Source organism: Colossoma macropomum, unplaced genomic scaffold (assembly GCF_904425465.1).
Source record: "Colossoma macropomum unplaced genomic scaffold, Colossoma_macropomum, whole genome shotgun sequence".
NCBI classification, from domain to species: Eukaryota; Metazoa; Chordata; class Actinopteri; order Characiformes; family Serrasalmidae; genus Colossoma; species Colossoma macropomum.
The window spans coordinates 2276032-2299269 of record NW_023495878.1 but is presented as its reverse complement, the minus strand read 5'-3'; the positions used below and the strand labels follow the sequence as shown (position 1 = coordinate 2299269).

General features: G+C 40.8%; 2 protein-coding genes across 3 annotated transcripts in view; both read right to left on the bottom strand.

Moving 5' to 3' along the window:
• tspan9b (tetraspanin 9b) overlaps positions 1-12405 on the bottom strand; it is a 54016-nt gene extending 41611 nt beyond the window's left edge. Inside the window, exon 1 of the mRNA XM_036563802.1 lies at positions 12131-12405. The gene's annotated coding sequence lies outside the window, so the exon portion shown is untranslated. The remainder of the gene's footprint in view (positions 1-12130) is intronic.
• Positions 12406-16907: 4502 nt separating this feature from the next.
• Positions 16908-23238, bottom strand: part of mical3b (microtubule associated monooxygenase, calponin and LIM domain containing 3b) — a 62483-nt gene continuing 56152 nt past the window's right edge. Inside the window, exons 27-31 of one of the 2 annotated variants that reach the window (XM_036563755.1) lie at positions 21311-21376; positions 21053-21145; positions 20582-20681; positions 17858-17931; positions 16908-17742 (exon numbers count right to left, since the gene is read on the bottom strand). In XM_036563755.1, the coding sequence (XP_036419648.1) occupies positions 17558-17742; positions 17858-17931; positions 20582-20681; positions 21053-21145; positions 21311-21376 (518 nt within the window). In that variant the 3' untranslated portion in view covers positions 16908-17557. The remainder of the gene's footprint in view (positions 17743-17857; positions 17932-20581; positions 20682-21052; positions 21146-21310; positions 21377-23238) is intronic. The other variant, XM_036563756.1, reaches the window with a different exon arrangement.

Here is a 23238-nt window from a genome sequence, read left to right as displayed (position 1 = left end):
TACCGGTTGCACTAGTTACCCATTTCTTTACACATCCAGTTCAAGGCCCTTCTCTTGATGTTCAAGACCCTGAATGGTCTAGCACCCCCTTATATAGCTGACCTCCCGTCTCCCCTCCTGCTCGTACTCCGTGGTCCTCTGATGTGGGCCTCTTGGTGGTCCCTGCCTCTAAATGCTCCCCTTTCGGGGGCTGATCTTTACGTGCTGTGGCCCCTAAACTAAGGAACTTTCTTCCAATATCTCTCCACAACTGCTCCACCCTGCCCTCCTTCAAAGCCCCCCTTGAAAACTATCCTGTGTTCTCAAAATGTCCATGATTCTTCTCACTTTTCATTTTTTTAATTTTATTTACTGATTTCGATTTTGTCTATTGTGCTTATGTAATTATGTCTTTATTATAAAGTGGCCTTAAACTGACCTTCCTCTCTGTATCCCTGGTCATCTAGGCATTAGGAAGCCCTTTACCTGTAATTGTTAGAAATTCAGTATTTCAAACTTTGCAGCTGCTTGGTCAAAGGTCATTTCTGGGCCACACGTTATCTGAATGGTCCCCTATAGATGCTCAACAGATACTTAAATCATTAACAAACTTTCTAGTGATGTTCAGTTGATTATCAACATTATGGTTAGGAGTAGGTGTAGGTTTTGCCTTGAGGTTAGGGTTTTTAGTTGAACGTTATTTAAAGAGCATCTACAGTGGACCAACCAAATAAAGTTTTACCAATTTCTGCACTTCAAAGTTATATAATTCATATATCATCTGTCAGGGCTTTAAACGCCTACATCACAGTAGTGATGTGGTGGGAGTTTAATAGGGTCTTTCATATAAAGGGCCTGAATCGGTCAGTAAATCTGACACTTGTAGGATTTTTTGTATGAAAGACCTGATTTGATCAGTTAGTCTGACATTTGTCATACGATCTTTCATATGAAGGAATGTTTCGTATGAATGACGTTCATTTCGTAGAATCCTTTATGTGGAAGACCTGATTTGGCTGGATGACATTTATTTTGTGGGGTCTTTTCATATGAGACCAGATTCGATCATCTGACATTTGCTTTGTAGCGTCTGCTTTCATATGAGGGAGATCTGATTCAGCCAGATACTGCGTATTCTGTAGGGTCTTTCACATGGAAGAAGTGTTTTTTGTTTGTTTTGTGAACGCTTTTGAGTTTTCGTAGGGTGAAGACCCAATTCAGTTAGACAGGTTCATAATCTGACATTCGTTGTTTACAGGATGGGTTGCTTGTGGCTTCCATTAGTTGGCTGAACTTTAAATTTTAGTTCATTTCTCTAACGGGACGCATTTGTGTTGCACCCTCATTTCGTTAGCTTTCTGTCTTAGAATGTGAGTTGTGCTCCTCCTTTGCCCTCGAGGACAGTAGTCTGGCTGTAGTGTTCCTGAGCCATGGTCATTTGGTAAATTTTAGATACGTTAGTGATAATAAAATTTGAATTAAACTCGCTTTGCTTTATTTATGAAAAAGTTCGACTAGTATAATTCAGATTTCTAGCTTCAGTATTTGCACTGCAGTGTTTTGAGTGTTGGTTTTAGAGTGACTTTGGTGATTGTGTGAACCTGTAGAAGGTCTTGGAACTGTGGTGGCAACTGCATGTTTTGCGTAATAAACATAAGATCTTTGGGCCTCCTTCACCAGAATCGTCCTAAGTTTGTTCTTAAACTTGTTCTTGAGAAAGGTTCTAAGAAAAAGTCTACGTCAAATTCATGACGTGTTCTTAAACCGCAGAACTGTTCACTCCTTTGTGCTCTTGAGTGTGTAGATTCTGCTCTAACCTAAGAACAAATCCCAAATAAGAAAACACTGGTAAATGTCAGAATCTTCACGAAAACTGCGTAAGTGGGTTTTAAGAAGAACTTTCTTCTTAAAAACAGTTGGAAAAAAGTTTTAACCTTTAAGGGCTTAAGTAGAACATTTTGTGGATGTTCTTTAGATTTTGAAAAGGTCACTCACACATTTCATTTGCAAAAAGATGCTTTAAAGAAGCGTCCACTGAAAGATTCTTCAGGGAACCGGTGGTTTTTCTTCTACGCCCTTTTTTGGCACCTGTATTTTTAAGAGTGAAGTCAGTTTGCCTTTCCTTCAATGTATATGGAGGACCAGATTTGCCAAAATGAAAAAAAAAAAAATAATAATAATAATAAAAAAAAATTACTTAGTAAATTAATATATGAAGTACAATTGCAAAGAATTATAATGATAAATCTAAAAATGAATAAATATACATAATTAATATATTAATAAATAAAATCTTATATAAATTAATGTCTGCATTTATTTATATGCCTATTTAGTAATTTCCCCTTCTCACAATTATTTTTTTGTTATTTATATGTTTCTTTATTAACATTTTTTGTTTTCCTATTAATTTATTTCCAACTATTAATTTCTATATTTATTCATTTATGTATTTCTTTGTCCTTAGGCTAATAAAGAGGCTGTCAGTCAATGATATCACAGTGTCTTTATATTCCTATTGGTTGATCAATGTCAGATTCTGTAGATCGATTGTACATATCTTGCTCTATCAGCGGTAACCAAGGACAAGACAGTACAATAATGGCTGTTTACAGGCAGCAGACAGTCAGAGATCTGAGAGTCTCGGCTGATCTGGCTGAAAATGCAAGTACGGATTATTTACTCATTCATATGGAGGCTGTGGTGGACAGTTGCTTCCATTTAGCTGATCTGCTGATACAGAGGTCGACCCCGTAGTGTTCAGAACTGTGGAGGAGGTGGTTCAGCGTCTTTTTCTGGAAAATTCAGATCACTCAGACATTCGGACGCCATTCTCACACACTGCCTGTGGAAGCCAGCGAAAGTTATCTATCGGCATGTTGGTCTGTTCTTTATGGAGTTGGTGAAAGAACAGTTTAATCAACTCTTCTTCTCCTGGTCTTGATTGCTAAGCCTGAACATGAAAAACACGCCCCCTCATTATCATATGAAGGAAGAAATACAGAAATAAATTAACCAATGAAAAAAAAAGAATTAATAAAAAAAATAATAAATGAATAAATAAATCAATGAATAAAGCGAACAACTGTTAAAAATATAGATACAGAAAAATATATATAAAAACGGCATTAATAAAACAAAAAAATAAAGAAATAAATAAATTGAGAAATATATAACTGCAGGGAAAAGAAATATGTGTATAATTACAATCACAATAAGCAATATATACTTTATTTAGTTTTTTTTTATTTATTGATTAATTTACTGAGCAATTTATTCTTTTTTTTTATTATTATTATTATTTTTTTAATTTTTACCCGATTTTTCTCCCCAATTTAGTCATCTCCAATTCCACCCGCTAGTTAGGACTCCCCCAATCACACGATACTATCAACGCTTGGAGGGCAAGGCTAACACAGGCTTCCTCCGAGACCTGTGAAGCCAACCACCGCATCTTTTCGAACTGCCGCTCACGCAACGTCACTGGACAGCTGAACGCGCTCGGAGGAAAGCGCCAACCGCCAGATCTGTTACGTCAGCTAACAGACGCCTGCGCTGACTAGCATCGCGCTTAGTGAGTGATGGGGGGAGAAGGGCAGCCATCCTACCCACCCAGAGAGAGCGAGGCCAATTGTGCTCTCTCGGACTCCCGGCTACGGATGGCTGTAGCATCACCAGGGATCGAGCTCGCGATCTCCTGATGACAGGCCACTCGGGAGCTAGCAATTTTTTTTTTTTTATTTTATTTATTTTTTAATTTGGCAAATCTGGTCCTCCATAAATGCATGGCAGTATCAAGCTTATTAAAAAGTAAAATCCTGCTAGAATTACATAATTATGGAAAAACAGTCGTTACATATTTAAACGAACAGAGTATATAATATATAAACGCATAGCTGGACTGCACGTCGCAAGAATTCATGTGATTTACAACTAGGCTACATGCGAACAGCACATTCAGCAGAAAATTCTGCAGTTAGTTTCATCTGCTCAGCTCTCCTGTTCACTAATGTCTGATGCGGAAGGACCACATCAGTATTAGAACGTGTTAATTGCAGCTTTTTGAACAGCTTAAAAGCATAACAGCAATTAAAACACTTGACTGCACCAGCCTGATTACTGAAACGTCATGAAAGCTCTGTAGGTGTGGGGCTATTGAACACTTGAATGACTGGTGGACGCTGTGTTTGAGTTACGTGAACGCTGATTTGATTTTCGGATAACGAGACATTCTACCCGCTACCTAATGACTAATTAATCACCTCTGCACCCCACCCACCCACTCACCCACACACCCACTCACACCCCTCCACACACACACTCATCCCTCATCACTAATTAATCGATTCTTACAGCCCCACAAAAGCTCCTGGGCGCAGCGGTACCTCCAGGCCGGAGTGTGAGGAGGTGTTCCTGCAGCGAGACAGTGTGTGTGTGTATTCCTCGGGGACGGCTCGCCCCGTGCTTTATATAACAGCAAGAGAACATCTTGAGATCTGCTCACCGTGACCCCAACAAGGCAGGGCAAAAGTATACTTCTGCTTATAATTCTGCTAGGACTGTAAGGCTGGGTGTGTGGGTGGGAAACTTTCAAAATGAGTTTGAATAGCATACATTAAAACCTGAAACTGTAATCAGTAACACAGTTAGAACAGCACTGGACAATATATCAGTCTTTAATTGATATCATAATATTGGCGTAACACTGAGGGCGTTCACATGCACTCAAGAATCCGATCAATAATTCAGCTCGTCATGCTTGGAGAAAGAAGGGCGGCACATATGATCTATAAACTCCACGCACACAGTGACGCACTGAGGCTGGAACATCATGATTTCGGGGTGCTTCTCAGTAAACAATAACAGGGCATTACACGTCATCGCAGGACATGAATGGTATGATGTACTTGGACATACTAAAGGAGAATTAAATCTCATCAACAAAAAAGGGAAGATGGTCGTTTCAACCACCGAAGGTGCCACTTTTGACCATTTTCAGCCAAAATGTTTCAGTGACTGAAATTCTGGTGCATCTAGGGCTGGGTGATAAAACGATAACGATAATTATCACGATATAACTTTTCCTCAATACGACATGTTCGATATAATACACCATTCTCACACTTCCACGTTCAGCGAAAGCCTTGGTGGCGTTTTCTACTGCAAGGAACTCTGCATACTCTGCTGTCGCCAGGAGAGGGCGCACTTCCGAGTTTTTCTACATGATTAGAGAGGGAGGGAGCCACGAGGAAGATGAGTCTTTAGCAACGGCTGAAACGCGGAGTTACACATTCCCTGTTTGAGCGGAGCGACAGGCGATCTGCTCTCTGTGACCGAGTGAGAGTGACGAGGTCAGTGGTGTATCTATACTGACCTACAGCGAACTCACCTCTTTCCTAACCAGCTTTAGCAGCGTTAAATCACAATCCTCACAACTACAGCGCTGTTACAGCGCTCGGACAGTCATATTTTAGTATTAGTGCATTCCCAAGCAACGAAAGTGAAAGAAAGAAGTGGGTTCATGTAAATTACAGCCCTGATTTAAACGAAAGTAAACTGAGGAAGCTGTGAGGCGTTGGAGAGCGGGAGAGCGCTAGCTTTCCAGGCTAGCTGTTTTTAGCAGCTGGCTAACTTGAAGCAGCGCGCCGTCACTCACACAACATGGCGAACTGATGATACTGTGGATCAAACACGACACAAAAGCACAGCTTTCAGTTTAAACGTACCTAAAAGTCGGACTCTGTTTGTCTGGTGTTGATATTTTGCAGTTCACCACTTAAACTACTACGATTGTATAGAGAAATCCAGTCGTCTAGCTGGTGTCTGAATACTGTGATGTCATTTGTAACGGGGTAGCCGAGCGCTCGTCACCAGCTAAAATAATCTGTTTTCTTTCTTAAATTATGAAAAATTACAAAACAGCCGTGCTGTTCCAGCTGGTAAAAACAGCTCACCAGACACTTTCTCCCACTCTCCCATGACAGACATGTGAATTGTTCCACTGTTTGGTGAGTGTTTGTCGTGTTCCGACCATAAAGGATAGTTTAAAACAGCAATTAACCACCCAGGAGCAAAAATCAGCCTTCAAACTCGAAATAAATAATGATTAGACATTTATCGCGGTATGTATCGATATCGAACGATATGAATTTTGTTTATTGTGATAACATTTTGGCCATATCGCCCAGCTCTAGGTGCATCCTTACTAATTACGCTCTCTTTGTAATGAAACAGTTGGTCAGTGTTCTTCAGGTTCTGATGACCCCACAACATGCCCAGAAAAGCTTACTGTGATGTGATTTATCAAGATTACGATTAATACCATCATGCTGGCCACCCCTAAGTGAAAGAGCTAGCAGTAGGCTGAGAGGAGTCGTATCACTCTATTACACACACGTCTATCATCATTAGAGACAGGAGAAGCCACATGTTTCACTCCCTTTTCTGCCAGTTTTCGTGCCCTTTCTCTCTCTTTCTCTCATGCACACGCATTGCCCTCTATTAGAGTGAGGGAGAGAAGCATGTCTTCCCTTTATCTAATCCCGCACCAACACAGTTCGTTTCCCCAGGGCAGAGAGAGAGAGAGAGAGAGAGAAACGCCGCTGTGTGATGAGATAAAAGCCTGTCGTTAAACATACACACTCATGAGTTTTTAACATGGACACGTACAGGCGCACACGCTGCAGCCCTTTGAAGGCGTTCTCCTGGGCTAGTACCACTTACATTAGTAATGTGCTTTTAGAACACTGACGACCGTCAACACACATCATCCACCCCATCAGAGTGAAAAGAAAGAGGGTTTATAATAATTTTCATCAGGACCAAATTGAATAAGAGTCTTTAAATAATACAGATTAGTTGCAACAATAAAAGTCAATTTATTATGTATTTGTTACACAACAATAAACTATTTATTGTGAGATGAAGCTCCTGAAAGATCTCCTGTAGCTAGAAGAACGAGTGATCGCGCAGCTTAAGCAACTCCCAAATGGTTGCTAGGGTGTTGCTATGGTATCCCACTTGGTTGCTAAGGTGTTGCTAGCCACAACCTGGAACACCATTCCTCTATAACTAGAAGAACGAGTGATCACGCAGCTTAAACAATTCCCCAATGGTTGCTAGGGTGTTGCTATGGTGTCCCACTTGGTTGCTAAGGTGTTGCTAAGTAGTTGGTATGGTGTTCCAGGTTGCGGCTAGGGCACTGCTCGGCGGCTGCTATGGTATCCTTGGTGGTTTCTAGGCTGTTGCTAAACGGCTGCTATGGTATATGGTATATCTTTAGTTGTTGCGAGGGTGTTGCTTGATGGTTACTATGGTGTTCCAGGTGGTGGCTAAGCTGTTGCACAGACATTAATGAACACTGTATTCATCAGGGTTGCACAGTATGGGAATTGTGTGCCGATGACAATACATGATTTAAAATACTTTGAACTAGGGGGCTCCCGAGTGGCGCAACTGTCTCAGCGTTGGCCCTATCACCAGGAGATCGCAGCTCCCTGGTGATGCTACAGCCATCGGTGGCCGGGAGTCCAAGAGAGCACAATTGGCCTCGCTCTCTCTGGGTTGGTAGGATGCTCCCCACCCCATCTCCCCCAACACCCAGTGCAATGCTAGTCTGCGCAGACATCTGTCAGCTGACATAACAGAACTGGCAGTTGGTGCAGCTCAAAAAGACGTGGTGGCACTTCACAGGACTCAGAAGAAGCCTGGGCTAGCTTTCACCCTCCTAGCGCTGGTGGTGTAGTGTGATGGGGGGACCCAGAGGAAAGAAATATTCTAAATGAGATCTCCTCTTCATCTCAGTTACTTCTCCTAGACGTGGTTAAGTCCAGTTTGGAATTAGAATGAGACTTAAGCCTTTTTCTCCTGATTCTGAAATTTGGCTCCTGAGAAATAAAACTCAGATTTTTTCACCTTTATCAAAATATTGTCACACATGTGTCTGAACTCATCTCAGCACAGTCTCAGCTGAGTAATATCTCCATAAGAAAAGTGTAAGATCTCATTCTCATTCATCTCCAGAACGTCTCACAGTGAAATGCTAATGCTAATCTCCTCTTTTCTCCTAAGGGGGGTTTAGGAGAAATAATTGAGAAACCAGTGATTCGTCATTAATATAATACTGAGATCTGCTGAGACAATCTTAAGACAGATTTTTTTTCCTCTGGGATGGTGTCCTTGGTGGTTTCTAGGGTGTTACTAAATTGGCTGCTATAGCATCTTCAGTGGTTGCTAGGGTGTTGCCAGAGTCCTAACTAGTGGGAGAAATTGGGGAGAAAGTTGGAAAAAAAAATACTTTGAACTAGTCATTAACATGACTGAGTTCAAGCATGATGACATAGTAAAATACTATCACTGAGTTCAAGTCTGTTAAAATAGTGAAAAAAATATATTATTTTGAGTTAAAGTGCTTTAAAATAGTAAAACGTGAAATAGTAAAAATGTATTACTTTGAATTAAAGCGTTTAAAAATGGCACACCCTTAATTACTTTCACTTAAATAAAAAAAAAACATTATTACTTTGTATTAAAGTGCTTTGAAATAGTAAAAACTAAATGGGAAAAAACTTGACTACTTTCAGTTAAAGTGCTTTAAAATAATAAAAACATGATTAGTTTGAGTTGAAAAGTTTTAAAATAGGAAAAAGAAAACTTGATTGAGTTAGAACGCTTTACAATAGTAAAAAACAAGATTATCTGAGTTATTGTTCATGTGCGTATCTGCTGATGAAGATAAATAAACATTTGTTTATTTATTATTTTTTATGTTTATTATTTATTCTGTTGGCGCTGGAACTACAGATCAGCATCACTGAGAAAGGAACACCTGTTAATATGTGGTTAAAAGTGCAGTAAGTTAGTAAAACACAGATGTTTCAGCCCAGCATCACCAAACTGCTCTGCTTTTCTGGAGTAAAATAAATATATAATCATATCTCGGCTCGAAAGTTCAGTCAAATCTAAACATCTCTCCAATGCTGATATTTTTTATGCAAATATCTTCACACACTTCACACACTACCCCCCACTAACTCCCCCCTCTCGCCCCACATACTAAACCCTACAGCAGGAGCTTTTATCTTTCTCTTTAATCAAACAGGCTCTGCCTCCTCTCATGTCTCCCCTCAAAGGCAGTTTAATTACAGGCATTTAACACCGCTGCTCAGCAGCCTGCAGATAAGGCTCTGTTTACAAATACACTGCCCCCTAGTGGTGAGACCTGGCAGTTGCAAATTAAAAACCCCTTAGAGCGACTTTGTGCACAGCGCACAAGCAGCGGCAAAAACACCTCCAAACGTATGACAGGAAACGTTTAAACGTTATTACAATTTAAAAGTTAAAGTGCTTTGAAATAATGAAAACATCACTTTCTGGTTAAATGGCCTTAGAATAGTAAAAAATTAACATTACTTTGAGTTAAAGTGCTTTGAAATAATAAAAACATCTTCACTTTCCAGTAAAATTGCTTTACAATAGTAAAAAAATAACATTACTTTGAGGTAAAGTTCTTTGAAATAGTAAAAACATGATCAATTTCTGGTTAAATTGCTTTACAATCGTGAGAAAAATAACATTACTTTGAGTTAAAGTGCTTTAAAAAAAACATGATTTCTTTGGGTTAAAGTGCTTTAAAAGTAGTAACAACACGATAAATAAGTGTATTAATGCAGTAATAAACATGATTACTTTGAGTCAAGTTCATGTGACAACATAGTCCAAGACTTCGTTCTGCTGATTGAGCTCATCAGCTCTTTGTCAAGGTGTTGAGACAAAGCTGAACTGAACGCTTATCTGTGCGGGTCCTGACTTTAACACCATTCTGCCCCAACGTCAGTACTGTGTTCAGCACTGCGCTGCGCAAAATGTGTGCCAGTGCCGCACATTTCTGCACAGCGTCTTAGTGGTTCAACTAGAAACTCCCACACATGCACACACACACTTCCTAACAGCTCCTTCAGCGCACAAACAGCAGAGATATGTGGTTTAGCTTATAAGAGTTAGAGCCACAGGGACAAAGCGCATTAATAAACTGTGATCATCTACATACATCAGTCTTAAAGGCACAGTGAAAAACAGCCTTGGTTTAATTTTAAGGGATAAATAAAATGAATTTTTTGGTACGTGAAACAACACAGGTGTCTTACATGGACCACAGTGGGGAAAACAGAACGCAAGAAAAATATACATACATACATCATCTAAACCGCTTATCCTTCTGGGTCGCGGTGGGGTGCTGGAGCCTATCCCAGCTGTCATTGGGCGGAAGGCAGGATACACCCTGGACAGGTCGCCAGTCCATCACAGGGCAGACAGACATACACGATCACACTCACTCACACCTAGGGGCAATTTTTAGCATGTCCAATCAGCCTGACTGCATGTTTTTGGACAGTGGGAGGAAACCGGAGTACCCAGAGGAAACCCACGCAGACACGGGGAGAACACGCAAACTCCACACAGAAATGACCCTGGTCACCCGGCGACAGCGCTACCCACTGCGCCACCGTGCCGCCCAAGAAGCGGCAAGAAAAATATAGGATATATTAAATAACATTATAATGGATTTGTACTGAATGTCTTCAAAAATCAATACTTTTACTTGTATTTGTGTATTTGTTTATCTGGTACTTACTTTTTACTCAATTCATTTTTAGCCAATTTAATTAGTTTCATTTTGGGCTTAGCATTTTATTTTAGACCACAGGGAGCCAAAAACACTCCATTTCAATACTACACACTTTAAAAAGATGGGGTTCCAATTCATGCTTAAATGGTTCTTTGCATGGTGAAATGGTTCTTCAGACTGACGGAGAATGTGCTGTGTATGGTTTTATATAACCTATATAAGACCAAAAAAAGGTTCTGCTATTGTTGTGATGTCAAACCTTTAAAAAAGACGGTTCTTTAATAGTTCTTGGGAGAAGGCAATGGTTCAATTTAGAACCATGAATTCTATCCAGAACCACTTCATACTTAAATGGTTCTTTGTGCGGTGAAGTAGTTCTTCAGATTGATGGTGAATATGTTGCATATGGTTCTCAATAGAAGCTTTCTGAAAATGGTTCTGTGTCGAGTTCTTGTATTGTTATGAGTGAAATAAGACGCCGGATGTCCTAAGAAGTTCCACCGCAATTCTATATATACGGAACGCAGTATTTGAACAACTTTTTTGACCTGATACTTTTTTCCGCTCGTGGTCGAGTTGTTTCTGGTAGCTACTGGTACTTTACTCCACACTGAAGTGACAACACGTCTACGTTCAGTGTTGTTCTTGGCTCCTCTGCTTTATGTGTTTTGCAGGAGATTTTCCACTCAGCGCATCATCCATTAGGAACGCAGATAACGAGCGGTCAAGGGCACTTGGACGGCCGGAGCCAAGAACCCAAGACTATGATAAATATCCATGTGGATTTCAGATAGGGGACTGCACCAAGTTAAAGGGGAACTCCACCCATTTTTCAAAATTGCCACACAATTAAACGTCTGAGATGTAAACAGTCATTTAGAGAGGTCTGACGTAGAAATTATTCATTTGCAGAGAAACGTACCAACTTTCTTCACAGTGGTGGTGACAGGAGCAGGAGTCCCAGTGTCTACAATGCAAATATAACCATGTTATTAAACCACCAGTGAACCTAACTTATATCTGTCTTCTGAGTTTATATATGTAATTCTGATGATGGTAATGGTTTCCCTTCACCATGAATGATTAGAATACATTTTGGATGAAAATCTGATCACAAAGCTACTGTAAAACAAGCTCTCAAACCTCAGGCAATGTATTCATGACCATTTTATGTAAATGTGAGGGAGCTTTCAGACGCATTTAACTCTTCAGACGTCTGGTTCCTATCACCACCACTGTGAACAATTCTTGGTAGGGTTCTCTAGAACAGAGCATTTCACACCAAACCACTCTGAATATTCACATGTTAACCGTGTAATTATGCACAAATTTTGAAAAATGGGTGGAGTTGCCCTTAAACGATGTAAATAAATATAATCCGTTTCGGCCAGATCTCAAAGTTGAACCAAACACCAATAAAGCAGCAAACGCTACAGGAGAGATTTGATTTAGTAGCTAAATAGAAAATAGGACATTTAAACCAAACATTAGCGTCGGTTTAGCGTTAAGAGCAGCGTTACTCACCTCGCCGCGGTCTCCCTAAAACAGCTCGCCCGTTTCCCAGATTTGGCCTCAGAAGATAACTTTTTGAGCTAACTCCGCTCTCTTTGCGTCCTCATGTAGTTAAACCGTAAAAGCGACCCGCTTTGACTCGAACTCACTGAAACAGCGCTTGAGGAGGCGATGCGGCCTCGAGTTTAAACAGCGAGTCTTCGACTTCTTCACTCAAATCAGCTCCATCGTGAAAACTTTTTCTGGGACAACGAGAACGGAAACGGCGGAGGACTGAAAAGGGGCGGGGCTGCAGCTGGAGGGAGGAGAGAGAGAGGAGACCGCTATCATCACCAAAATCACAGCCTTAAAGGGGAACTCCACCGACTTTCCAAAATTTCCGCATCGTTTAATCATCGAGATCCGATGTTTTGCCCGAATGTGACTCAGACCTGATGTTTTCAGGGCTGTGTGGACACGCGAATCTGATCTTTTCAAATCCGACCTGAGTCACTTTCATTTGTGGTCCTAGATCGGATATGATTCGTGGCCATACGACTTTAATGTGAACCTTCAGATCGGAATTCACGTGCTTTTTTCCAATGCGCGTGCGCCATCATTCAGCGTTACCATGGCAGCAGCGCCGAACAGAAGTTAAAGTCTGTAAACGGTGGAAAAGAAACAAATTTCACCTTTTTCTCCTTCGTCTCGCTCTAATAATGAAGCTGAGAGCTGATCAGAGTTAATTATCTTCACAGCAAAGCTCGTTCTGCTCGTTAGTCTGTTTGCTGATGATGCACGTGACGCACGCGATTCATTCACGTGACTTTACTGAGTACGATGTGCGCATGCGGGTCATTTCAGGACGCCAGTTTGTTAACATTAATGACAGATTTGAATCACTTACCTAAACAAGTGTGAACCATCCTGTCAGAGAGATCGGATTTGAGCAAAAAATCGGATTTGAGCAACGAGGCTTGTAATGTGAACGTAGAGAGGTTTGATGTGAAGTGGTGAAACGGTAGAGAAGCTTACCAGCTTGGATTTCTTTACAGTGGTGACGACAGGAACCGGAACCGTATTACAGAAACGTCTTCCCAGCTAACAGGGAACGTTCCCACAACGTTATGTAAAGGTTCTCCTAATGTTAGGAGCAAACGTTCTCACAAAAACGTCAATAGAACGTTCTGTAAACGTTATGTGACCTTGATAAAAGTTCTCACAATGTTAGTCTGAAACGTTCTCAGTGTAACGTTAAAGGAACGTTTTTTTTTTAATAAATAGTTTAAAGGACTGTATGTATGATGTTCTTTAGACCCATATTAGGAGACATTTGTCAACTGTTTTACATCCATTTTTGAGATGATAAGGTGCACAGTTGAAAACTGAATCCATTGTGTTCTACTGGACTTTTTTTGCTTGACATAATATTTAATATAATAATAGATCTAAGATAAGCTATTACTTTTCTTAGTTCTTTATTCTGACTGCATTTAATAAAAACTACATTAAAAACTGAAACTGCTAGAAACAATTCTCAAGTCTGAAATCTTATCTGTTTAGTCACCATGACAACTTCAGTTAGGGCTGAATTTAGGACAGAAGCTATTACAGAACAGCTCAGTCTTATCATAACTCCAGATAAGAAAACAGTACTCCACAAACGTCCTAACTAGACGAATTTCCAAAATTCTGTCCTAACTTTGACAACCCCAGAGCTGTCTTAGCTTCTGTTTTAACCGTCTGTTTCTATTGTTTTATACAGTGACAGGCAGCACAGTTCACTATAAGTAGCATAATGACGCTACATTTGTCTACCAAGAGACAAGTAACAGCTTTTATTAAATTTTGAAATGTTCTCTACACTATTTTTAAGTGAAATCCACTCCCATAGGTGTGATTTACACCGATCAGGCATAACATTATGACCACCTCCTTGTTTCTACGCTCACTGTCCATTTAATCAGCTCCACTTACTATATAGGTGCACTTTGTAGTTCTACAATTACAGACTGTAGTCCATCTGTTTCTCTGCATACTTTGTTAGCCCCCTTTTACCCTGTTCTTCAGTGGTCAGGACCCCCATGGACCTTTCACAGAGCAGGAACTATTTGGGTGGTGGATCATTCTCAGCACTGCAGTAACACTGATGTGGTGGTGGTGGTGTGTTAGTGTGTGTTGTGCTGGTATGAGTGGATCAGACACAGCAGTGCTGTTGGAGTTTTTAAACAATGTGTCCACTCACTGTCCACTCTATTAGACACTCCTACCTAGTCGGTCCACCTTGTAGATGTAAAGTCAGAGACGATAGCTCATCTGCTGCTGCACAGTTTGTGTTGGTCATCCTCTAGTCCTTCATCAGTGGTCGCAGGACGCTGTTGGCTGGATATTTTTAGTTAGTGGACTATTCTCAGTCCAGCAGTGACACTGAGGTGTTTAAAAACTCCAGCAGCACTGCTGTGTCTGATCCACTCAGACCAGCGCAACACACACTAACACACCACCACCACATCAGTGTTACTGCAGTGCTGAGAATGATCCACCACCCAAATAGTACCTGCTCTGTGAGGGTCTATGGGGGTCCTGACCACTGAAGAACAGGGTAAAAGGGGGCTAAAAAAGTATGCAGAGAAACAGATGGACTACAGTCTGTAATTGTAGAACTACAAAGTGCACCTATATAGTAAGTGGAGCTGATAAAATGGACAATGAGCATAGAAACAAGGAGGTGGTCATAATGTTATGCCTGATCAGTGTATACTGTATAGATTTCTTATACCATGGAAATCAGTGATAAACATTACAGACCTCCTGTGGTAAAATGATGTAACCCCTCCTCTCCATGGAAACATAATCCCATCAGAACATACTTTAGTGTGATGTATACAGACCCGTTTTCATTCTCAATATTGTGCTAGAGTAAAAAGGACAAAAAAATAAAACAGAGTTGCTGCGCCCCCTGGCGGTCACACCAACTCATTTCAAAATCCATCTTAAGAAAATAATTTTAACATTAGCAATATGAACTCAAATCAAGCCTTAAAATGAATTTTAGGCCAAATCAAGATATTAATCAGCTATGCAAAGTTGGAGCAATGAAAAATGACTTCTTTGTCCATTTGTTGTTAAACTGAAAACATTAGAAAAATGTTCTGTGGTAAAATTAGACATAAAATCCACAAAACATCATATATATACTGTCATTCCACCTAATTCTTTTGATCAGAATATAACAGATATATAGTCCTGTTCATTTTTTGCCATTTTTTTAGCACTCTTAGGTACTTTGGAACTCCAAGTTGTCCATGACTCCTTGTGTCTTGTTTTCTGTGATAAAATTTGAGGTTGTATTCAGGTCAAACAACCAACATGGGTAAAATCTGAGAATACACAAATTAACAGGTTGACTATATTTTCGCCCCAGAAAAGATTCCCCCAGGGATAGATTACTGACCAAGGCAGTGAGGCCAGTGTCCTTCTCACTGCAAGAGGCCTCAGGGGACCTCAGACCACAAGGCCTGAGGGGACTGAAATACTTGGCATAATCCACTGCAGATATAAACATTAGATGACCCAATAGCCCTTGAATGTGTAAAAATGACTAAATAAGTGAAATAAATGAAGAACGTTATCTGCTCTCAGGCCCCTTAAAAGCATCATATAAATATCTACTCAATATCTATTTTGCTGTTGCCATTCCATTGGGATGCTTTAGACCAGTGGTCAGCATTCCTCCTAGAGGTCTATGGTCCTGCATGTTTCACCTCCAACCTGAAACAAGCACGCCTCATTCAGTTGGGGACTATTAGGGTTGGCACTAAAGTCTGCAGGAAGGTAGATCTCCAGGAGAAGGGTGGGTGACCACTGTTTTAGACAGTGTGTGACAGTGACCACTGTTTTAGACAGTGTGTGACCCTTTGATGACCTTTTGAAAACAAAAGGTTAATTTTATTTTCAAAACAAAAAGATCTGCGTTGCTAAAAGTGTGCATCAACATGAATGTGAACTATTGTTTAATCTCTATCTATATATATCTATCTATCTGTCTATCTATCTATCAAGTGCAGGGGGGCTCCAAACATGCTTGTGCCCAGGGGCCTTCTTTCTTTCTATCTATCTATCTATCTATCTATCTATCTATCTATCTATCCATCCATCCATCCATCCACCCATCCATCCATCCATCCATCCATCCATCCAAACATGCTTGTGCCCAGGGGCCTCCTAAGACCATGATCTGTCCCTGAACACCACTATTAGACAGTAATTTCACTGCAGCCATGATAAACCTGCCTTGAAGAGGACACGTGGGTATTTTGCCCTCTCACACAGTGAGGAGGTGGTATAAATGCTGCAGCTGTGCCAAAAAACGACTTGGAAAGTTTGCGGCTGTCAATAAAGTACAAATGCAAGCACTAGTAGTTCAGCTAAATGGCCTGTGTCCTACATTTTTCTTGTATTGTATTTATCCCTTGAGATTCATTTATTACATCTGTGTGGTTTTATATACCAAAAACAGTCCTGATTCATTTTTTCATGACCATTTTCAAACCTCTCTTCATCCCTTAGAATTAGGCTCTTTTGTGATTGTGCCTTTAAGACTGATACATGTAAATGACCTCTGTCATCTGACTTGCTGTCCTGTATTGTGCTTGATTGAGTGTGAAAGGGGGGGCTAACCTGCTTCAGGCTGAGTAGGTAGATGTATGTCATGTATATAATGTGTATGAAGTGGTTTTCGTGACATTGTAAAAATGTGTTTTTCAGAAAAAGGTTTATTATTTATATATGTGTTTTTTTTTTCTTTTAATTTAAATGTAATAATTTTACCTCACTCAGATGTTAGCTTTCTTTCAAAAAATCAAGCTGATAAACAACAAAAACATTTTAAATTAGCCTCTTTAGCTCATCTTTCAAAGGATGACAGTAACTCTGGAAGGCTCCTGTACATCAGTTTGCCATGAATCGGTTTCAGTTCTTCAAGCACAGCTCAAAACAACAGGCCTATAATGCATAAATTAGATTTTACAATCCACATTCCTGCGCACTGACAATGGCTTGATTCCTGTCTACGTCATTCTCTCTGAAAAGCACAACAAAAATATACTCAAATATAGCTGCATTGGTTCTCCTTAAAATAAAGACATAAAAAATAAGACAATAAAAAAAGCAGAAGTTTAAGGTGTACATATGCATAGTAACATAGCTCAGTTAGCAGAATACTATTTGGCAGCAAGGCATCTCCATTCAGTTTCTACAGGAGTTTTATTTGGCCCTTCAGCTTATTTGAGAGACGTATTCTTTTATGGTGGTCTCTCTCTCTCTCTGAATATAGATACACTATTTACATTGTGCAGTTGCCAAAGCCTCAGACAGTATAGAACACTTCACAAGTATAGCCCCAAGCAAACATGGGGCAGCTCACTCCTATTAAAACCAAGATGTGTGGGTGTTTGTGCGTCAGGCCCAGTGCAGGCTGAAGCCCTTGGACAGCATGACCGCCTCCAGGTCGCTGTCCTCCTCTCTCTCCCTCACTCTCTGCTCCTCCAGGAGAGCTACAAGAGCATCCCTCTGTTCTACCACATCCAGCATCTCCCCCAGGATACGTTTCTCCTCCTCCAACTCCTCCTCCCCCTTCAGATGGTCTGAAAAAAAGAGGGAGAGACTGAGTCCAAGTCCCCATGACAAGAACAAGCATTTTTCACATTCCATGCTGCTGATGTGATGTGGTTAGGGATATTTCTCTCTGTAAGAACTGACCATCCACTGCCATGCGCTCCCTCAGCTCCTGCTGCAGCCGACTCTGCCTGTCCTCCAGTTCCAGCTCTCGCGCACTGCACAGACAGCACGTGGAGCAATCAGATAAGACCACATCACATAGGTAATCACAAAGCAAATTATAAATTGTATAAATATTCTAAATTTAAAACACTGCATATTATGCAGTCTATTCTTCAGACTTAGGCCCAGTCCCATTTCGCCCCTCGGCCCTTCCACTAAGCCCTTACCCCGCAGTTTTGCACATTCACGTCTAGGGGTGGTAGGGTGTCCTGATTTTTGTTGAGATAGAGGGGTAGGGTGAAGTGTTAGGGCTACATGGCCCTCCAAATGGAGGTTTTTCAGAGACTCACTCCACACAGTGTTATAAAAAAAAGAAAAACCGGCAAGATGGCTGCGCAAGAGACCAAAGAAACATACAAATGTAAGGATTTTCTCTGTTAAAAAATTACAATAACCATTGTATTATCTTAGTTTAACGTTTCAATGTATTATGTTCCTTTTCTTTATAACAAGCATAAAAATCGCTAATAGTGTGCTAATGTCTCAGTAGCTAGCTAGTTAATTTTGAACAAGAAGCTGGCGAATTGCTGATTTCAGCTTCATCACTGAAGAATTAGGGGTGGGTGATAATAAGTCATATCCCCCCCCGTTTGAAGGCATATGATTCCCTAAATGTAACTAAAGCCCAGCAGTGAGGAGCTGAACTTTACCCTCCTCTGCTGTCACTGCAGACTGGCAGGGACGCCTACAGAGCAGCACTAGCAGCCTGTTAATGAAGTAATGCTCTTCTTTATTTGAGGGTCCCATTTCATAGAGGAAGATTTCAACCACTACACCTTGTAACTCTGTTCTAAAGGGCAAGGTGACACTCAAAACAAGGGGTAGGGGTAAAAATAAGAAATAGGATTGGACCTTTTTATTCATGATCATATTCAGTAACTTCTACAAAACTAATATATACATTATGTAGGGTTGGGAATTGAACTGTGGGCCTACATACAGGCCCAAGGGTTTAACCCTTAAATTTCCCAGGACCCCTCAGCAGGTCCAGACTTCCACTCTTCACTCCTACAACCTTAGAATAACTAAGTTTGCACTGTGGTCTATGTAGTTACTGAATAATAAGCCTTACGATGTAATAATCCTGGGATTTTTAAATAGGAATTCCACTAGGATGTTTTATTGCTCCATTCCTGATTTTTTTTTGCAGATCTACAAAAGGGTTGAAACCACTTAACCACTTAAAATGGAATTATGCCAATTATCTAAATGCCTTCGTAATTGAATGGTTAGGATGTGAACAAAGTCATTCAGAGTGGTTTGATGTAAAATAGAGAAACTTACAGAGTTGTAGTTGTTCACAGGGACTGAAGTGATCCTCTTTGGCTCTCCCAGGCATACCAATCTTTTAATAAATAATCTTAGTGGACTGTTGGAGAACGTGAAACCTCAGGTAAAAAAACCTTGGGGTCAAATTTGACCCTGACCTCAAGTTTGATAAACAAATTAACTCTGTTGTCAGGAGTTCCTTTTACCAACTTAGGTCAGTCGCCAAAATTAAATCATTTCTGTCACCCCATGACCGGGGGTTATACACGCCCTCATTTCATCTCGCTTAGGCTACCAACAGCCTGTATATGTATATGTATAGGTGTTTTTAAGTCCTCAAAAGCTTGTTTACAGTTAGTCCAAAATGCAGCAGCTCGCCTTCTCACAGGAACAAGAGAGAGGGACCACATTGCCCCTGTCTAGGCATCCCTACTGTGGCTTCCTGTATACTGCAGTTCTTTTATTTGTTTTTAAGTCACTAAATGGATCTGTGCCGTCTTATTTAGGAGGTCTGCTCCAACGCTATTCTTTCTCCAGGCCCTTGAGGTCATCAGATCAGTTGTTACTAGCTGTGCCACGATCTCAGCTGCAACAAGACTGTGGAACAGTCTGCCTCTAGACATTAGGTCTGCACCCTCTACTGATGCTTTTAAACCTAGATTATTGGATCTTGTTTTGTTATACACCTTATGTTGTTTTTTGTATGTGTTTTAAATATATCCCCTTTAAATGTGCTTTCTAAATACTTATTTTTCTTATATACTTACTCATATATTTACTTACCTACTTACTTACAGAGTGCTAGTGATAGGAACCAGGTGTCCAAAACACCTCTAAAATGCCTCTAAAAGTTCCCTCACAGAAGGTTATTACATGAAAGATTATGAATACTTTGGCTGGTGCCTGGTGTTTTACGATAGCTTTGAGTTTTTGGCCTAAAACATTTTTTTTAATCCACTCATGGCAAAAAGGTTCTAAGGCAAAACAGTACCCAAAGGTTTTTTTCCCCAAATTTTATGATTACCAACGTTATATAAAAAGCCTTAGAAGATGTATGTGGGTTCACTGGTTGTTTTGTAAAACAAATAAAATGTCTATATTTGCAGGACAGAGACAATGTGACCCCTGGCTTCACCCCTGCTGTAAAGAAATCCTGAGACCACTCTACATGTTTAAATCTCAGTTACCTAATTATACAGAAATTTTGAAAAATTGGTGAAATTCCCCTTAAAGTGTCCAAGGCCTTATAGATCTGATTTCACATGCAGCAAAAAATCAGAGCTGGAGCAATAAAACCATGTATAGTTTGTACACCTTTTCAAGTTTTCAAGTGTGATTCCGTGCATTTAAAGCAGTGAAGAAAAAGGCACTCACAAAATCATGAGCTCAGATTCGTAGCGCACCAGAGCGTTCTTCTCCTGAACCAGTTTAAACCACTGCTGCATCAGGCTGGGGTCATCCTTCTTCCCCATCCCTAACAAGGGAGCAAAGAGGGCAAAGGTTCAGAGGCAGGGAGAGAGAGAGTGGAAGAACATGCAGCAGGAGGAAGAGGGCTGACTGAGCAGGCAGAGAATCAGAAACACACTGCATTTGTATGTCAGATACATGTCTGTCACTTACAAATGCTATCTAACACTGAGAAACATGCACAGAGATGGACAGAGATCTCTACACATACAGCACGCACACCACACACATACACACTCACTGCACCTTCCTAAATAAAAGCCCTCCTCTGTAATAAAGTCCAAGGCCGGACCTCTTTGCAATGCCAGGAACTCATGCAATCCATGCAGTTGGGTCATATCCATGCAAAGACAGACAGGCAGAGAGTAAGACACGCACTTAGCTGGTGGAGCGGAGGCTCGTGCACTACATAAAGGAAAAAGACCGTACAGACGTAGACAGAGTGGTCGTGCTCTGTGCCTTTGGCTCTAGCTGTGCACAAGAAGGAAAAAGAGGAGGAAGAAGAGGAGAAGCAGCGAGCGTTTAGAAAACGAGTGGCTAACGTCCGCGGTGGTTAAAATGGCTCCTTTAATACAAATTGTTTAAGGGCTACAGGTGGCACCTGCACAAGGGAGAAGAAAGGGGTGGTCCAGTTACCTTCGGAGGAACAACAAGGACAGAGGGAGACAGGTCTTCTACGAGGGGAACCAAGAAAGGGTTCAACTACGACCACAGGAAAACAGAAAGAGAGAAAGAGAGAGAGAGACAGGGATAAAAAGACAGGAGGAGGGATTCAGGGACATAGGTGGGAGCACTGAGAAGAAAAGGGTGGACTGGGTGGGTATGAGATGAAGAAGTGAAGGGAGATTTAGAGGAATGGACATGGCTGTGACTGAACTGCAGGTAAGCATGCACAGATATGGACTGACCCCAGCAGGGACAAACCCTTCCCGGGTCTCAGTTCAGGCATTGTACATTATAATCTTATTTTATATGCTATGCACTTTACTGTGTAGTGCTTGGAGTTCTGTAGCATCATCTCAGAGAAGACCCAATGAAATTCAGGGAACTGAAAAATTGCACTGAACTGAAAAATACATGTCTGTAATTTTAGTGCTGTCGCCTCACAGCAAGAAGGGCCTGGGTTTGATTCCCCGGCCAGGTGACCAGCGTCCTTTCTGTGTGGAGTTTGCATGTTCTCCCCGTGTCTGAGTGGGTTTCCTCCCACAGTCTAAAGACATGCGATCAGCCCAATTGGAGATGCTAAATTGTCCCTAGGTGTGAGTGTGTGTGACTGTGTATGTCTGTGTGATGGATCTGTCCAGGGTGTTTCCTGCCTTTTACCCAATGAGCGCTGGGATAGGATCCAGCACCCCCTGTGACCCAGGAGGATAAGCGGTTTGCACGATGAATGAATGAATGAATGAATGTATGTAATTTATAATTCAATTTTATTCAATATAATTATTCTGCTTGTTGTATTTAAAAGCGTAAGGTAATACTAACATTACACTGCAAATTAGCTTTATCATACAGATGAGTTATGGCCCAAAGCTGAAGGCTTAGCTTTAAAGTCGGTTCACCACTGCATGCTGCAAATATTGTAACACAAGTTAACTATGTAGAAATATAGTTATTGCAGAAGAAAAACTCGATCAGCAGCTGCTGAATGCAAATAGTACACAGCACTCCACACTTTTTGGAGGTTCTAGTACATAATCTGGCTATCAACGGGACACTGCATCCCGTTTTCTTTTCCTGTATGAACTACATGCACTGAAAGTGTCTAAGGCACTAGTGCTCAATTGAGACACAGTAGCCACGTTTACATGCAACTTAATAATCCAACTAATAGATCAATTGGAATAGAATACATACATGTAAACACCTCAATCAGAATGAACTAGTCTGACTGAGGCCATTCAGAATACATTTCTATCTGACTGAACGAGGTGGGTAATCCTGTAAATAATCAATTAAATAGAAGAATAATAACTGTGTAAACGCCTGTATCTGATTAGATTCCCAATCAGAAAGTTTAAGTACGTTCTGATCATGTGCGTCACGTCATAGTGAAAGTTTATAACGTTCAACATGGCGGAGCAGAAACTGGTCTGCAGAGGAGACGAAGTTTATGCTCTGATCTTTAAAAGACGGCGGTGGGATGGGCGTCCAGTTTATGTGTCTCAGAACACGACGTCTTCCTCTAGGCCTTCTTTAATAAGGACATGTGAAGGACTTTTTCCTGAGTCTGACATCAGACACAAGCACTGCTCACTGCTGCTCATCTCACTCTGACTGGACTCACGTGAAGGATTACATGCAGTGTGCATGTAAACTGACATCTTCCATCAGATTGTTGGGTAGAGTGAGCATAAGCACCTCAGTCTTCATCTATAATCGGAATGTATTCAATCGGATTGGCAAAAAATCTTTGCATGTAAACACAGCCAGTGTGTTTCCCAAGAAAGAGGTGAATGGAGGGATAAAGGCAAGTATTCACTTCAACACCTGTTGATGTCCCTGTCAAAATACAGTAGCTTATTATACATTGCCTAAAAATGTTTTTGTAATAGTCTAAGAAT